The following is a 17276-nucleotide window of genomic DNA, read 5'->3' as shown; positions in this document are numbered from 1 at the left end:
AATATGTGTATCCCATCATCAACCTAGGTCGATCAAAACTCAAAAGATGAACTACAAATGAAGAAAGACGTGGAAAAATAAATTTGACTAAAGTAATTGTGAGATTCCAATTCTTAATTGGAGGATACATGCCTCTGCCCTTTCATCATCTCCTGTTAAAATTGGAAACCCTCACTAATATTTTTTTCTCACTTAGGCAACTTGTGGAAATTCTTTTTATCTGGATTCTGGACTATGAAAAAGAAGAGTTAATTAGTTTTATTATAATTTTCCCAAAGTTCTTTCAAATGCACGTTTATTTTAAAAAATGAAGGCATCTATGCATTTAAGTAACTATCCTTTTAGACATTAATCGTACATACACATTAATTTCACCTCTTAATAAATTGGACATAGAGATAGGCAATCTGTCCTATTTTAAGTAACACAGTTTTTTTTAAATCACAAAAGAAAAGAAAAGATTGGCGTATTTTATATTTGAAACTATTTATTTGCTTATTCCAACCTATTTCGTATAGAAAAGTTCACACTTTTGTGGGAATATAAGCGAAAAATATGAAAGATATGTTACTTTCTTACTATAGAAAAACTATATTAACACTCTAACTCATTGTTGACGCAAATACTATTGGTACTACATATATTTCTTTTTTATATTTGACTTTCAATTATACACCACTATATAAAAAAAGATGAAGGAACTAAATATAATCTTTTATTTGTTTTAGTCATTTTTTAATCTTTATAAAATCAAACCTCACCAAGTTGGCTCTATCTTTATGAATGTTTGTTGGATTTGTATAGCAAGCAGTTATTATTGTGAAATGGACACAAGAGAGTAAAATCCCCCAATTTTCGCTGTTTTTGCAGGGAAAAAGTTGAGAAATTTTGAGCCCAAAAAATATTAAATACTAAAAATTATAATCTTTTAATAGGAGTAGTAAATAGGCACGAATATCTATGTTACTTTTTATTTATTTTGTCTTTGTACATAAAGAGAGACGTTGAAGATGTTGTAAGTTCCCTTTCACACGTTGGTCTTACTCAGACACTTCAAGTTCTGCATAAACTTAAAGAATCTTAATAATGTAATGTTTTTTAGATTCTATTTTCATCAATTATTTAATCTATGTCTTGCACTTTTCTATTCTTTTTTTAAATGCAAAGGTATAGACCATTTATGAGGATTTTATTTCAGGTAGATTATATTCAATAGTTTATTCACTACTACCATATTGCATTTGAAATGCAAAAATTCTTTTCCTAATTAATAAATATACACTTGTACTGACCTCTCTAATTCTTACTATTTGCTTATTATTTTTTTTAGACATGAAAATTGACTTATTTGAAAATTTTCTTTGTAAATTTCGTTAACTAGTAGTAATAAATTCGACAGATATATCTCTTTCTCATTTTGAAAGTATTGAAATCTGATATAAAAATCACATGAAATAGTGATACAAGGAACATTATTATATTAATAATTGAAACTCATGCTATTTTAGTTCATAGCAAAAATCTGATTTCATCTATCATTAGACATGATATCAATCTAATTCAAGAAAAAACATAGTTGACCATGAATAAGTCAAAACATTACAAGACATCCTCGTACCTGGCTACAATGAGTTGCAAGACAAAGATTTGGTCCATATATTGTGTCTCTTATCTAATCAAAATTCATTTTTTTCCAGCAACATATACTGTATTTTTAAGAAAGAATTTAAGTTTTATACCAATAGTGTAATTTTGTTTACACAATCATATCATTTATAAAATAATTATCGAACAATATCAATGATATACGATATAGTAGTTTGATAGAAAATTAATAACTAAATTATTATCATAACACGTTAAAAGTCACATATATTATTCAAACAATTTTATATGTTTTCAACTAATTATGCAGGTATTAGTTATATTGTTATTAACACTGGTGAAGCCACCTTACAATTAGGGGTTAATCCGAACCCCCTTCGGTGGAAAATTATATGATTTATAAATGGTTAAAATAATTTTTTAGGTATATATAATAGATGTCAAACCCCCTTCGACTACTTCGTGTGTCTATTTTTTCATATTTTAAACTCCATTATTGAAAATCTTGGCTTCGCCACTGGTTATTAGTTATGTGGGTATTACCTATTTCATCTTCTATCCCGTGTAAGATAATACATTAATTCTTTCATAATTTATATCTGTATTAATTATGCGAGTTTCTAAATTATAAATCAAACATCGTATTAATTTTATACATGAATAACTTACTATCAAACATTAATATAACTTATACATGAATTAATACATAGATCTCTTTACTAGCTACCAAACTATCCCTAATTTCTTTATGGAAAGTACAAAGTCACAAGGTGTTTTGAGTTAAAAGATGAAAAATTAAGAGGGTGCAGAATAACAAAGAAAAAAAAAAAAAAGTAGTACAGCACAGCAATGACCAGAAAGTAACGGTAACATGAGGTGTTTTTGGAAGTTCCTTAAGGGGTATTTCCGGAATATGTATACTAAAAATAAAAGTTAACGGACACTTTCACACACAAACTAAGACAAACAACACTAAATAAACCTTAAATTTAAGTAAAAATTCACTTTCAAAGAGTGGGTTGCAGGTGCTGCTCAATCTTTTTTTTTTTCTCAATCTCTCTCTTTCTATATATGATACATATCACATCAGCTTGACTTCTCTCTCTCTCTCTCTCTCCAATCACCTTTTTTTTTTCTTATTTCATTGTCTTAGCTTGTTTACAGCTTTTTACTTTGTTATCTCATTGATTTACTAAAACCCCACTTGGATTGAACAAGTATACATCTTTCTTGATTCATTTTTCTGATACCCATTTGAGTTTTTTGTGGAAAAAGATTGTTTTTTTAAAGGCAATGGCAGCTCCTCCTAAACCTGAAGAAATTAGTCATCCTCCACTGGACCAGCTTCAGGGTTTGGAGTATTGTATAGACTCAAATCCTGCTTGGGGTATGAAAAAGATTGAATCTTTTTTAATGAATGACCTTGTTTTTGTCATTACTGTTTGATTTCTTTGTGTTTTTTTTGCATGAGATGAATCTGTGAGAACTGAATTTGGATGTGTGAAACAGGGGAAGCTATTGCTTTGGGCTTTCAGCATTACATCTTGGCATTGGGGACTGCTGTTATGATTCCTTCATTTCTTGTTCCTTTGATGGGTGGAGATGATGTAAGCTAGTTTTGCTCAAGTTTTCATGTTCTTTTTTCTTCTTATGTCTAACTTCATGTGTTTTCATTGATTGGAATTTGAAAATCATTTAACAAGTTTTTCATGAATTAATTTTTTATTTATTTACAGTCAAAAGAATCAACTGTACTTTTTTCATGTGACTTGAATTTCAATGAACTTGGAGAAAGAAAAAACTTCTCCCCCATTTCAATTTGTTTGTACGGTCTTGACTTCATATGGAGTTTAAGAAAATAGAGAACTTTTTTGAATCTTTTGGTCACGTGGAAAGTTAGAATCAGAAATAGACAAAAGACAAGAAGAAAGTAGGACAAACAAATTTAAACAGAGTGAATATTAGTATGAATTAAGAAACTATTGATTTTTGGTTGAAGAATCTGGAGATTGATCATGTTGGTTTTTATGATTTCTGATTTTGATGTGCTCTTGTTTGGTGGCATTTTTTATTCTTAAATGTCAGGGTGACAAAGTGAGGGTGGTGCAGACCCTGCTTTTTGTTGAAGGAATCAATACACTCCTACAAACTTTATTTGGAACCCGTTTACCTACTGTAATTGGAGGGTCATGGGCTTTTGCGGTACCGATAATTTCCATAATCCATGATTCGTCATTGACAAGGATTACTGATCCTCATGAAGTAAGTAACTCTGAGAATAGTAGGTGATTTTGTTGATTAACTGTTCATAGTGATGTATGTAGTTTATCGATCGGACTTGTCACATTTGTGTCGTGCTGCTGATAATAATGATGTAGTCTGTATGATTAACTCAATATGCATCCATTTTAAAACAAAATCATCTTGTGAATAGAATATCCTTCGATGTAGATATGTGATTGTAGCGTTTTGCTATAGGGCAAGGTATATTTGCACTCTACACTGTCAAAGAGTGCAAATTTATTAACCATTTCTCGACTTATCAATATTCTTTTAGAGAAAACTTACAGTATTTCTTAATTTTTGTTTTTATCCTTACTTGTAGAGATTCCTTGGTACGATGAGAGCAATTCAGGGAGCATTGATAGTAGCATCAAGTGTTCAGATAATTTTGGGATATAGTCAACTCTGGGCTATTTGTTCCAGGTGCAAATTATCCCCAAAGATGAACTATTTTGTTCACTCATAATGTACTGTTCTCATGTTTATGGCTTCAACATACTGACTTGCTAATAACTTACAGATTTTTTAGCCCAGTGGGAATGGTTCCGGTTATTGCTCTGGCAGGATTTGGTCTTTTCGACAGGGGTTTCCCACAGGTAGGTTGAGGATCATCTACCGAAAACAAAGATTATTGTTATCCATTGTATCAATGATGTTGTAGTCTTGGTCAGCTTACACTGATTACTGCTTTGTGCTTGTGCAATTTTATAACAGGCTGGACAGTGTGTGGAAATTGGTGTACCAATGTTCATTTTATTTGTGATCTTCTCTCAGGTATGATACTTTTTTTGACCTTTAATTTGACATTTTTTGGTCCAAAAATGTGAACTAAATTCATATTTTTGGCCAGTCTGTCTTCTTTTACAACGATGAGAATTATGAAGAGAGTGCTAATTCCAAACTTTTCTGTCATCTGTTTCTTAAGTGTTAAATGCAAGGGAACTTCAAAATGATTGCCTGATGAATTATTCATTTATTGTCCAGTATTTAAAAAACTTCCAGTTTAGGCAGTGGCCGGTGATGGAACGATTTGCTCTAATCATCACAATCACAGTTATTTGGGCTTATGCACACCTCCTGACTGCTAGTGGTGCTTACAGACATCGCCCAGACGCTACCCAAAGGCATTGTCGCACCGATAAAGCAAACCTCATTTCGACTGCACCATGGTTGATATTTCATCTAATTACTTTTCAGATGAATGTTGCTTGTATATCTTTCTAACCTGCAACATTGTTGCCTTAGACATTCTATAGTTTTCTGTAGGGTGTGATACACTACACATTTCAGTCTTGATCTTCCTCCTAAGTTTTTAGGATTAACGAAATTATAATCTCTACTCCACTTTGCTATTCAGGATAAAAATCCCATATCCACTTCAGTGGGGTGCTCCTACTTTTGATGCTGGTCATGCTTTTGGAATGATGGCTGCTGTACTTGTCTCCTTGATTGAGGTTAGACCTGAATAAAATTGATACCTTAATCATACTTTTTCCATTTTGTACAGCACTGAGTCTTACTCTTTTGTCTTCAGTCAACTGGAGCATATAAAGCAGCATCTCGTTTAGCAAGTGCCACACCACCCCCAGCTCATGTTCTGAGTCGTGGTATCGGCTGGCAGGTTTGTGCAGTAACTTGTGACAAACATGCTATCTTCAGAAATTTGTATATGTTTGTGACATATCAATAAGTAGATGATTACCTTTTCCAAATCTCACCTCCAAAGTTTGTTATGTCAAGTGATTAAAACAAAAAATTCACTTCAGGTGGATATCGATAATACATCGATTCATGATCACCTTACTTATCAAAAAAAGATAATATATTCATTCATCATCTGTAGTTGTACAATTTTAAGTGCAAAATGGAACCTCGTAGGTCGGTAGTGTTTATGTTAGGACTTAAACAAGAAGTTATATAATTCTAAGTGCAGAAAAAGTGATGTTGGTTTTTGATGATATTTCTTGAAAAAGAAATCACAGAAAAGCCTCATATTTGCATGAAATTTATGGAGATCTACAGACTGATGTTGGAACTACTTTTTTTTTTTTTTTCAGGGTATTGGTATCCTGTTTAGTGGACTTTTTGGGACTGCTACTGGGTGTACAGTTTCTATGTTAGTAACTCAAGTCCTATATTACTTATATGCAATGTGATTTTTATCTCTCGGTTTAACATATCTTTTATGGTTAACAGTGAGAATGTGGGACTTCTTGGAAGCACTCGTGTGGGTAGCCGCAGAGTTATCCAAATTTCTGCTGGCTTTATGATCTTCTTCTCAATTTTAGGTTGGTGATCTTCTGTGGACTCAATCAGACCTGAGAATCTTTCAGCTAGTCTGAACTTGCTCATAATCCATTTTTTGACATTTGTAGGCAAATTTGGAGCATTATTTGCATCAATTCCTTTCCCAATATTCGCTGCTGTATATTGTGTCTTGTTCGGTCTTGTTGGTGAGAATCCTTAGCAACTCCACTCCTTACAACATCTTTCTGCAGATCTCTTTATCTATTTTCCCCATCTGACAAACATTTCTTTTATTTCCAGCTTCTGTGGGGTTGTCATTTCTGCAGTTCACAAACATGAACTCAATGAGAAACCTCTTCATCGCTGGTGTTTCTCTCTTCCTCGGGTTGTCTATTCCCGAGTACTTCAGGGAATACACCACTGCTGCATTTCATGGTCCTTCTCACACTAAGGCTGGATGGGTGAGTTAAATATATTATGATTAAGTTTCCAAACTTCTAATTGTATATTAAGTCATTAGTAATTGATCTGGATCTCTTGGAAATATGCAGTTCAATGATTTTCTCAACACCATATTTCTGTCTTCCCCAACTGTGGCTATGATGGTTGCTGTGTTTCTCGACAACACACTGGACTACAAGGACAGTGCCAAAGATAGGGGAATGCCATGGTGGGTGAAGTTCAGGACATTTAAGGGTGATAGCAGAAATGAAGAATTTTACACCCTCCCTTTTAATCTTAACCGCTTCTTTCCTCCTTCATGATCATGTTAGCGATATATCTGGACCCAGAAGGAAGGAGGGGAAAGTGAAATATGAGAAAGAGTTTGATCTCAGGGTTGATCCCTAATGATATATTTGAATCAAAGAAAAAACTCTATGTAGGCAGTTGTGATGAAATTCTAGGAAGTAGACTTCAGTTGACATGAATATTATTTATTCATTTATTTGTAGTAAAAAATGTCAAGGCCTATTTTGGCATAATGAGAAAATTTTCTTACTCTTACTCTGCTCTTCTCTGTGGGTACCTTTTCCCTTCCTAATTTTTGCGACAACAGAAAAAGTAAGAAGGAATGAGTACCCTTTCCCTTCCTAATTTTTGCGATAACAGAAAAAGTAAGAAGGAATTGTTGCAATGATAAAGGTGCTTTTTATTCACCAAAAATTAGTGTCACAGTATGCATGGGACTAATTTCCTATCCTCCTGCACTTTTTCCCCTGGGATATGATACAAAAGTGGACAAACAATTCAATGTTGGGAGTATGAATTCGAGTTGTTGAGGGAAAACTATGACCACCCTCCCTAATGCCTGCACATGCACTCTTTGCATCTGGGGTGTCGATAAATGCTACGACCCAAACCTCTTACCTGCACTCTCTGACCTTCATCAATCATCTTTCTTATCTTCCCCTCGAAACTGTGCCATCCAATGGTCTTATTTCTTGACAAAATTGCAGAAAGCCTCTTCTTGCTTGGCCTCAATGTGGGAGCATGACCACCACCATAATATGTTCTGAATCCCGACACGAGGGATGATAGCTGACTTCCCGAGTCTGTCATGGCAAATACATCAGATGTTGCACACGCGATGAAATCTAATGCTGCAAGCTGCATTAAAAGTGATAGTTTTTGTTGTTAGAATCACACATAAGGGAGTGTGTGTGTGTTTATCTCCATCACTTAAAATAGGAAACAACTTACTTGAGAAGAAAAGTTTCTAAATGGAGCTAGTTCACTTGGTGTGAGAAGATCTTCCTTGGTCACTAGGTTGGGATAGAGGGTAGTTAAAGCTTGCATCCTTGATTGACCTCCATATATGCCAGAACCAGCAAGATAGATGTATGTTCCATGTTTGAAACCGAGGCCAGCGAGAACTAGTCCTGCTTCTTCTGGTGTCAATGGACATTTGCCCGTCTTTCTTAGCTCCTGTTGAGAAAGAGGCCTGCAGACACCACCAAAATATGGTCAATTGAACTATCACACAAACCATGTTAAGCCAAATGGTGGAACTGATATAGAACATAAACTATACTTTGATTTCTTCAGACGCTCAAGAAGTAAAGGAAAATGGACTTCTCGATAAGATTGGAGTTCACTTCTCTCAGTTTCTCCGCCACCAAATTCACACATAGAGTAGGCCACCATATCAATCTCAAACCTTAAATGCAAAGCAAGGTACTTGGAAGGGCCTTCTGCTGCATGATAGTGTCTCAAGGGAACATGAGGGATTAAGTTTCCAAGAAGTTGCTTATCCAATGTGCTCCTAGCAAAATCATACCTCCGAATTCGCCTAACCAGTAAAGAACCTATTTGTTGGATCTCTGGCACAAATTTCAAGGCATGGAAGTTGCACTTGCACCTTAGTCTCTGCAACAAAATACAAATTTGTACTATAAACAAGAACATAAAACCAACATACCATCATTGATAATTTTTACAATGTCCGAAGCATTTGAAGCACAAACTAGACATTAACTTGCAGATGTCATTCCAAACTTGCATCTACCCTATAGACAATTGAACAATTTTAAAGAATGCTCTTCACCTGAAGTTCATAAGGCAACGGGTCAAAGCCGAGTCTATTTCCATATCCTAGAAAGTGAACAACTCGATTGCGTAAGAGGAGGGGTAGTATTTTCTTGATGTATTCATCAGGTGTAGCTTCCTTTGAAAGATCTGCATCAGTTATCTAAGCAAAGGTGAAAGGTATCATATGTTATCCTCCAAGTCAATACAGTTTCATGTCCCAACTTTTTAACTAAAGAAGAAAACATACAAGACTTCCAGCTGCTTCCACATCTAGTAGTTTCAAATTAGGAGGGAGCTCCTTTATAATATTAACTTCATCCTTCAACATATCCATGAAATAGTCCTCCTGATATATATCCCCAAACTGGCTGTTCTCATACACACAAAAAAAGGTGTGATAAGCTTGCTGTTAAGTTAAACTAAGTGGTGGAAGGGACGTAGGCTACTGATTATTTTGGTAGTAGCAAAAATCTAATGCAAAGAAGAAGAAAATATGCAATTGAAAAAGATGAGTCTGTCTATCAAACCAAAAATTTATGGAAAAACAAGAAATGGATCTTCTGTAGAAAAGTTGAAGCTCATTTGATCCCAAAAGTTAAAAGAGTTCAAGCGCGATACAATTTTCTTCAGATCAATGCATTAAATGTAATAACATTCATGAAGCAAAGCCTTTTGTAGAGCTTAAATTGAAATCTGTAACTATTTAATTGCTGAAACTAAAACAATTTTTTTTTCTGTGAACTAACCTAGGATCCTTCCAGACATTGCTATAAAGAAACTTGGGAATGACCAAAGTGGCATTTAGGAGAGATGCTACAGCAACAGCATTGCAGACCTGCAAGCACAATTACAAAATTTCATTTCACGATCGAATAACCAAACATGACAGTCCTTATCAAGTAGACTCAACTGTACAACTTGGCTAAAAGTTGAAAGGAAAAACAAGTTTATACACTTACAGCAACTCTTTGTTGATTTAGTCCTCCATTTGCACTGATCAATATATAACCAGTGATGTTTCTAGGTTTCCCTGCCCTGACAACTTACAACAATTATACCGCAATTCAACATTCAAAGGGAGAATCACACTTTCAAATATGATCAGAAAATTGAACAAATTAAAGATGTATATAGTAAACAACATAATTCATGCATGAGCAAACTATACATGAAAAAATATCCTATTACCATGTGGACTAGTTTTATCTGCACAAGGTTTCCAAGATGATGCCTGAGGATATGGCTCCTCCCATAACTTTGATGACTCTTGCTTGAACTCCCTCTATAACAATTTAAGGAAATTCAAATAAAAGATAGATGTTAAGATCGTCAGTTACTATCGTTTTAAATGCAATTTCCAAATGAAGTTAATCAAGTTAAGTATCACAACAACCTCTGCAAGAGAAGAAGCAGCCAGATTTAGTAGCCTTTCATACAGCTTCACCGGACCTTCTTTTGCTGCCCTCGGTACCATTTCAACCTTCAGATACAAAATTAGATAGCAAATTAAAGCTCATACTATTCTGAGAAACATGCCTACTGGTTCCATTCGGTACACTAAGCACTTCGGCATAAACTTAGTGCTAAGAGATTTTGGGAATCACAATGTCATACCTCGGTCTTACTCGAGCCTTGTAAAGAAAAATTACTCTGAAGCATCGCGGGGTCAAAAATCGAGAACAGAAGAGAATCCAAAAGGTAAAGAAAGCCCATTAACAACAATGTGAAAACAATAGACCTAATATGTCTATGCAGCCACCACATTTGCCTCTTTCCAACATAAACTCCTTTACAAGGAGTGAACTTCGCAGAGTCATTTTTCATCCCTTTGGTCAAAACAACTTTGTCCCAATTGTATTCTCCTCCTGATAACCTTCTTCCTATAGGAGGATCACCTCCATGTTGCAAATCTAAACTTCGAAATTCATGTTCTTTTACCCCAAATGATATATCTAAATCCTGGTTCTCCACTCGACGGCCTCTAGGAGAAGACCCTTGTTTCCCCATTTTGTCACAACTAATAGCTCAGAAAATTGGAGTTCAACTTAACAGAAGCAAAAATCAGTTACACTATCTCCCCAACTATATTACATTTGTTTTTGTGAAGACCCCATTTCAAGAATTAGTCTTCCATTGGAGTTTGTTGAAAAAGTTATAAGAAAATTAGATAAAACTGAAACGTCTCTATGCATAAATTGGAAGTAAAGTTAAAGAAATTGGTGACTGACACACACAAACCAAACCAACAATGGGTCATGAAAAAATAACGTATGAGTAAAATTTAAGGCATTTAAAAAAGTTGAATAGGACATATACAAATAAAGAGAATTGTCATCTGCAACAACTACTTCTCACCAAACTGTGAAAAAGTCTGGTCTTTATTTGGTGTTCTTTACAAGGAAGAACCCTTTACATGGCATCAGGGATTATTATAAGTACTGCAATTCTTTCATTCATATGAAAAAGCTTATATTATTGTTTTTTTTATTTTAAATTCGCTGTCATTGGTGGGGTCTTTTTAACCAACTTTGGATACCAAACGGTTGGGTTGCCCCAATTTACTGTATTTTATATTCTCTAATTTTGTTAATATTTTTATTTATATTTTCTTCTACTCATTTTTATTTTCTACATCTTTTATACGAATAGAAAGATAAAGTTCTGTACTTCTATATTTTCCTATATCCATTGGCACAAAATGTGTGCGAGGCTTTTGTTATTTAATTGTATTGTCAACATAAACATCATAAAGGAATAGTGTTATGCAAGAGTTTTCTTAATTTTTTTCCTACGATACTGATTTGAATTATTCGTTGGACAATACCTAAATCTCAGGAGATCAATGTTCATGTCCAAGCCAAGACAAAATATATTACTCCCTGCGTTTCAACTTGTTTGTTCTATTTTCCTTTTTAGAGGGTGTTTAGATTGGATTAAAAGTTGGTCAAACCTATTTTTAAGTCAGCTTTTGATTTCTAGAAGTGTTTGACAAATATAACAATAACTTTAAAATAAGTCAAAAAAGGACTTGAAATAAATTAGGAAGTGTTTCGCAAGGTTAAAACAAAAGTAACTTAAAATAAGTTAAAAACCAAAGGTAGGCCTCCCCTACGGTTTAATTTTTTGACTTAAAAGTCATTTAAGTTTGACTTTATATTTTGACTTAAAAACTACTTTTTTAAGCCAATCCAAACGGGCTCTTAGTCAGTTTAAAAAAAACCGTCTTTACTTTTTTGGCTACTCTCTTGTTTCAACTTTCTACATCACATATTTAAGATCACAAGAGAAAAGAGAATTTTGACACATTCAACTTAATTTTAATTTAAAACCACAAGATTCAAAAGTCTTTTTACTTTCTTACACTATGTGAAGTTAAAACATGACTAACAAATGGAGGACCGGAGTGGGTGATTTCTTCCATTCTAAGTATTAGAGGACAAAGTTACTTTATCTTTACTTGTGTTGGTGAGAGGTAGCACATAAGATAGTTGAGATGCATGTAAGTTGGCCACACACCACATCTTCTTCTTTTTCCGCTCAATTGAATGGTTCAGCAAGAGATGAACTTTCTAAAGTAAGATATTGAGGCCTTTAAGACTTCGTATGTTCATGAGAAGTTCAATTCAACAACTTGACAGTAATATAAAAATATACAACCATCTTTCTCAATCCTTTAGTGATTTATTACATTTTCCAACATAGTTCTGATGTTCTTCAGTTGAGCAAGAACATGTTTGATATTCATTCTTTCCTCTGGCAAGTCTGCAGTGCACCTCAGAGCTAATTCCATGATGGATGATAAGCACTGCACCTTTCCTGTTTTGTTCTTCTCCCCTGGTATCATAAGCTCGGGGTCTATTATCTCGTCCATTCCGCGTGGCCATGATTGTCTTATCCACTCCCTCAGGCTTAAATTTTCAGCAAACATTCCATCCGTTGGTTTCTTTCTCGTAAAGGTTTCCATCAACATGACACCGTAGCTGTAAATGTCGCACCTTGTAGATACGAGTCCTTCCAATCCAAACTCTACATTGAAATAAAACAATTGATCAAGAGAATATGGTATCTTTAAAATGGTTGAAATTTGAAGGAGAAATGAAGCTTGTTGACATGATTATTACCTGGTGCAATGTATCCAATGGTTGCAAGTGTTTTGGTTTGTACAATACTTTCTCCTACCCTTAATAGCTTTGCCAGGCCAAAGTCACTCACATGTGCAACCATATCTTCGTCGAGCAAGACATTGCTAGGCTTTAGATCACAGTGAACTACGGGCACAAAATAGCCTTGATGAAGATAGTCTAATGCTGATCCCACATCAATCATTATGTCTACTCTCTTCATTATATCTAAGGAACAAGTTTCAGAATGAAGCCAATCATCCAGGCTTCCCTTAGGCATGTACTCTAATACCAAGGCTTTGAAATCAATGCTGGAGCAACTATTGATGACTTTGGTCAGATTTCTATGACGAAGGTTGCGTAAGACTTCACATTCTGTGTCAAAACTCTTGAATGCGCCTTCTGTTTGCAAGTTGAATACCTTAACGGCCACTATAGTACTCCCAAATGTTGCTTTATAAACAGAGCCATAACTTCCAGAGCCGAGCAAGTTGCTTGTACCGAATCTGTCGGTTGCTTGTTGAAGGTCATAGTATGAAACTCTTCCATGTACCGTGGCTGGAGAGGCATCCGCCTGATGAGTAGCAATGTTTGTCTTCCTCTTTCGACTTCTAATCACCAAAAATATGGTGAGCATGACTGAGAGCATTATGACTGAAGAAGCCACCAACAAGATCAACACAATAAGAAGCACCTTCTTTTTTCTTTTCCTACTAGGAGAATTAGACCTACATGCTGGTATCTGCAACCTAGCAGCACCACATAATGCCTCATTTGAAAGGAATGAATCATAAGAGAAGTTCACGAAAGGACCTCCAATTGGAATTTCACCACTCAATCTGTTGTTAGATACATTAAGATAGTTGAGATGTGAAAGAGCTACCAATGATTTGGGAATGCCACCAGAGAGCTTGTTATGAGACAAGTCTAACGATTCCAAGGTGATCATGTTCCCCATTGACTCTGGAATTGGCCCTTCTAGTCTATTTTCTGCAAAAGAAAGTTCAGCCATATTTTGCATGCCTCCAATTGTGCTCGGTATACTTCCTGAGATTTGATTCTTCGATATATTCAGCAATGTTGCGACTTTCAGATTTCCAATTTCTGGAGGTAGAGAGCTTTTCAAGGAATTTGAGGATACATCAAGATGCAAGAGATCATTGAGGTTCCACAGGCTGGGAGGTATGCTAAAAGTCAATTTGTTGGAACCTAGGTAAATGTATCTAAGAGATGTAATGTTCCCTAAACATGCTGGTATAGAACAGCAAAGCTCATTATTTCCCAAGCTCAAGAATCCTAATTTCTTTAAATTGCAGAGTTCCTCAGGGATAGGTCCACTTATCATTTTGTTGTCATACAAATTCAAGGCTTGAAGATTCTTTAAATTCCCTATTGTTCTTGGAATGAACCCACTCAAGTAATTGCCTTGAAGTAACAAGAAAGACAAACCACTTAAATTTCCTATTTCATTGGGAATGTAGCCTCTGATTTCACTATTAACAGCATAAATGTAGTCGAGAGAACTTGAGAGATTTCCAATAGAAACCGGAAGATTTCCATTGAGTGGATTATAACCTATCCACAATTTTCTCAAATGTCTGCAATTTGTCAAGGAATCAAAGAAAGTCAATCCTGGAGATGAAGGCTCTCTTGTGAAATGATTGCCGTTCACGTTGAGGTACTCTAAACGTCTTAGATTACCAAACGACCTCGGAAAATGACCAGAAAAGTCATTATATCCAATTCCAAGCCGGAAAATATTGGAAGCATTTGAGAGAGAATTAGGGATGGCTCCAGTAAGGTTATTGTAACCAAGATAAAGTTCTTCAAGATTAGGAAGACCAAGTCCTATATCTGATGGTAGACTTCCAGTAAAGAAGTTCCCTAAAAATGAAATGCCCCTTATGTTTGACATGTTGAATATTGTAGATGGAATAGGACCTGTTAAGAAATTGTAATGTAGATCTAATCTTCCCAAATTGAAAAGATTACCAATCTCCCTTGGTAACTCACCTGATGACATTTGAGTGACTTATTAGGATATGAAAAACATAGGAACATACACCAAATAATGGAAAAAGAAAATGACAAAATGATACCTGTTAAGTTGTTTTCTCTTAGGAAGAGGTCAGAAAGTGAACTGCAGTTTCCAAATTCTTTTGGAATGTTTCCACTGAATAAATTATTCCCAAGATCGAATGCTCTGAGATCAGGCATGTTCAAACATATATACTGGGGCAAGGTGCCAGAGAGATTATTGCCATAAAGATTGAGTGATTGAAGTGAAGTTAAGTTACTTATAGAAGATGGTAAAGGACCACTTAGGCTACAGTTCTGTGCATCCAATATCTCTAGATTACGAAGATTTCCAATCTCTTCTGGAATTTCACCTGCAAATTAAATCATAAATAGAAAGTCTACTTTATGCAGTATAGCAATTAAGGAGTGCATACATGATTCGAGAAATATGTTTCATGTATGCACAAAAAAGGAACAAAAAACACAAATATGTATAACTCACCTTTTAAATCATTGCGACCAAGATATAAAATAGACAGCATATTCAAGTTCCCAATCTGTTTAGGTATCAATCCACTGAACTTGTAGAATGACAATGACAAAATATGAAGCTTTGAACATTTATCTATCCCCAAAGGAATTTGACCATCAAATTCATTGTCAGAAAGTGCAAGCACCATAAGTTCTGGAAGGTTCAAGCATATATCGACAGGAAGATTTCCAGACAAACTATTTTTTGTCAAAACCAAACGTTGTAACGATGAAATGTTGTACAGGCTAAGTGGTACAGAACCTGTTAGCTGATTTGATCCCAAGCCCAACCAAGTCAAGTTCTGAAGATTACCAATTTCATTTGGAATTTCCCCTTGTAACTGATTAAATCCCAAGACTAAACTCTCAAGTTTGGAAGCATTACAAATATCTGGTGGAATAATACCTGTGAAACTGTTAAAAGCTAGATGCAAGTGCTGGAGTTCTGGCAAAAGAGAGAACCATGAGGGAATATCTCCAGTGAACTTATTAGAAGTGACATTTATAAACTCCAATCTATGCAAATTAGCCAACTCTCGTGGCAGAATTCCTTGGAAGCCGTTGCTACTGATATCGAGAGAAACCAAAAAGGACAGATTTCCCAAGTGAGGAGGGATGGTGCCTACTAATCCCATATTGGAAACATCCAAGGTTATAACTCTTTGATGGCGAGAGCCGCAGGTGACTCCAATCCAATTGCAAACAGAAGTAGTTGAGGTCCAGTTGCTTGTCAAGATATCGTAAGTATCAAAAGTAACATAGGATTTCAAAGCAAGTAGAGAAGCTTCATCAGTTTTGAGATTGACTTCTGCAGTGGCTGATAATATCAGCAAATGATGCCATATTGAAACTAAGAGAGGGAAAAGGAAATTGATTTTTCTCTTCATGGTTGTGTACATGTTGAATACAGTATGTTTGTTCCAGTAAACACTAAAGTATAAACCCCATTACACATAAATGATTTTTTAAAATACAACTGAATAAAGAATTCAAGCAATTGTTATCTTTAGGGTCAATCAAGAGAAATGGAGGAAAGGGACAAACAATGATGATGTTAGAATTGAATTCATTAGTATTTTCCATCTTTCAAACATAATGGACTGATTGTCATTCTTGAATTCATTAACATATAAAAATAGGTAGTATAGAAACAGACCAAATAAAAGTCAGTACTGATTGTTAATTACTGGAGTACTACTTAATTTAATATACCATTTTGAAAACCAGAGTCACCCTTTTGGACAAACATAACATGGCTTTTTCCCATTTCTTGGTTATACCGCAATATGAACTCAGGATGGGTAATATTTACAAGTATGTCTACATGTTTGACTTAATAATTAGAATGGTCCACAACATTAGAATTCTTTAATCAAACTTAGCAAGTTATTAAAGAAGGCTATATTAATCAAGTATTTTATTATAGATTTCCCCTTATTATACATATAAATATTAATATAATGAACAGAAACAGCTAAGGAACAGGAAATACTACAAGTCAAATTACTGGATAGAGGAGCTGAGATACAGACAATCAATTCTTGGACTTTGAACCTTAAAAAATCAGAAACTAATATGAACATGTCCATGAGTGGTAATGAACAAATTGTTGGTTACAAAGTCTTCATGTAATTGTAACTTTAATTAGGGTTACTACAGAGTTTTACCACTTTTTAACCAGATTCTGTAAAAAAATTTTACTATGTCGGATGTTCGTGCTCTTAACTTAAACTTGAAAGAAAAATTAGAAAAATAAAAATAGCTTGTTTCATGGTTGATTACTTATTGGAATTTTTTCACAGATAACAGTATTTATACAACAAATTATGACGATATTATTGAGTTTTCAAAACATAGCAACAATTGTTTTGCAATTTATATCATACATACACCAGAGTTATTTAGGGATGACAATGGCCGGTAGATGTGGCTCTTCCTTAC

The 17276-nt window shown here is 34.7% G+C and overlaps 3 protein-coding genes across 4 annotated transcripts; 1 reads left to right on the top strand and 2 right to left on the bottom strand.

Annotated features, from left to right (window-relative positions):
• Nucleotides 1–2699: 2699 nt before the first annotated feature.
• On the top strand, nucleotides 2700–7137 carry LOC125835338 (nucleobase-ascorbate transporter 2). Its single transcript, XM_049514458.1, has 14 exons — nucleotides 2700–2992; nucleotides 3115–3212; nucleotides 3691–3867; nucleotides 4211–4311; nucleotides 4409–4484; nucleotides 4603–4662; nucleotides 4873–5057; nucleotides 5246–5342; nucleotides 5423–5509; nucleotides 5946–6004; nucleotides 6085–6176; nucleotides 6264–6341; nucleotides 6436–6596; nucleotides 6687–7137. Exons 1-14 carry the CDS (start codon nucleotides 2899–2901, stop codon nucleotides 6897–6899), a joined length of 1578 nt encoding a protein of 525 aa, XP_049370415.1. The 5' UTR covers nucleotides 2700–2898; the 3' UTR covers nucleotides 6900–7137.
• A 147-nt stretch (nucleotides 7138–7284) lies between these two features.
• Nucleotides 7285–10671, bottom strand: LOC125835337 (O-fucosyltransferase 8). 2 transcript variants are annotated; one of them, XM_049514456.1, is made up of 10 exons: nucleotides 10279–10671; nucleotides 10058–10144; nucleotides 9853–9946; nucleotides 9624–9706; nucleotides 9411–9499; nucleotides 8912–9032; nucleotides 8681–8824; nucleotides 8168–8502; nucleotides 7837–8077; nucleotides 7285–7743 (listed from the first exon to the last, which is right to left on the bottom strand). In XM_049514456.1, exons 1-10 carry the CDS (start codon nucleotides 10669–10671, stop codon nucleotides 7438–7440), a joined length of 1893 nt encoding a protein of 630 aa, XP_049370413.1. In that variant the 3' UTR covers nucleotides 7285–7437. The 2 variants fall into 2 exon arrangements, with proteins under 2 accessions (XP_049370413.1, XP_049370414.1); XM_049514457.1 differs by having other exon boundaries at nucleotides 9624–9694; nucleotides 10279–10639.
• Nucleotides 10672–12310: 1639 nt separating this feature from the next.
• Nucleotides 12311–16222, bottom strand: LOC125835274 (putative receptor-like protein kinase At3g47110). Its single transcript, XM_049514404.1, has 4 exons — nucleotides 15307–16222; nucleotides 14885–15175; nucleotides 12786–14798; nucleotides 12311–12690 (listed from the first exon to the last, which is right to left on the bottom strand). Exons 1-4 carry the CDS (start codon nucleotides 16220–16222, stop codon nucleotides 12338–12340), a joined length of 3573 nt encoding a protein of 1190 aa, XP_049370361.1. The 3' UTR covers nucleotides 12311–12337.
• Between the last annotated feature and the right edge of the window lie 1054 nt (nucleotides 16223–17276).

This window comes from Solanum verrucosum, unplaced genomic scaffold, assembly GCF_900185275.1.
Source record: "Solanum verrucosum unplaced genomic scaffold, falcon-dt-bn FXZP01001278.1, whole genome shotgun sequence".
NCBI classification, from domain to species: domain Eukaryota; kingdom Viridiplantae; phylum Streptophyta; class Magnoliopsida; order Solanales; family Solanaceae; genus Solanum; species Solanum verrucosum.
This window is presented reverse-complemented; position numbering and strand designations above follow the sequence as displayed.

Excerpts from the sequence above, each read along its gene's own strand:
- LOC125835338 (XM_049514458.1), top strand. The coding sequence starts at position 2,899 with ATGGCAGCTCCTCCTAAACCTGAAGAAATTAGTCATCCTCCACTGGAC. Across the intron at positions 5,510-5,945 it reads GTCGTGGTATCGGCTGGCAG|GGTATTGGTATCCTGTTTAG; the intron begins GTTTGTGCAGTA and ends TTTTTTTTTCAG. Across the intron at positions 6,005-6,084 it reads ACTGGGTGTACAGTTTCTAT|TGAGAATGTGGGACTTCTTG; the intron begins GTTAGTAACTCA and ends TATGGTTAACAG.
- LOC125835337 (XM_049514456.1), bottom strand. The coding sequence starts at position 10,671 with ATGGGGAAACAAGGGTCTTCTCCTAGAGGCCGTCGAGTGGAGAACCAG. Across the intron at positions 10,145-10,278 it reads AAGGCTCGAGTAAGACCGAG|GTTGAAATGGTACCGAGGGC; the intron begins GTATGACATTGT and ends TTGTATCTGAAG. Across the intron at positions 9,947-10,057 it reads CTGCTTCTTCTCTTGCAGAG|AGGGAGTTCAAGCAAGAGTC; the intron begins GTTGTTGTGATA and ends AAATTGTTATAG.
- LOC125835274 (XM_049514404.1), bottom strand. The coding sequence starts at position 16,222 with ATGAAGAGAAAAATCAATTTCCTTTTCCCTCTCTTAGTTTCAATATGG. Across the intron at positions 15,176-15,306 it reads TGGTCGCAATGATTTAAAAG|GTGAAATTCCAGAAGAGATT; the intron begins GTGAGTTATACA and ends TTTAATTTGCAG. Across the intron at positions 14,799-14,884 it reads AAGAGAAAACAACTTAACAG|GTGAGTTACCAAGGGAGATT; the intron begins GTATCATTTTGT and ends AAATGTCATCAG.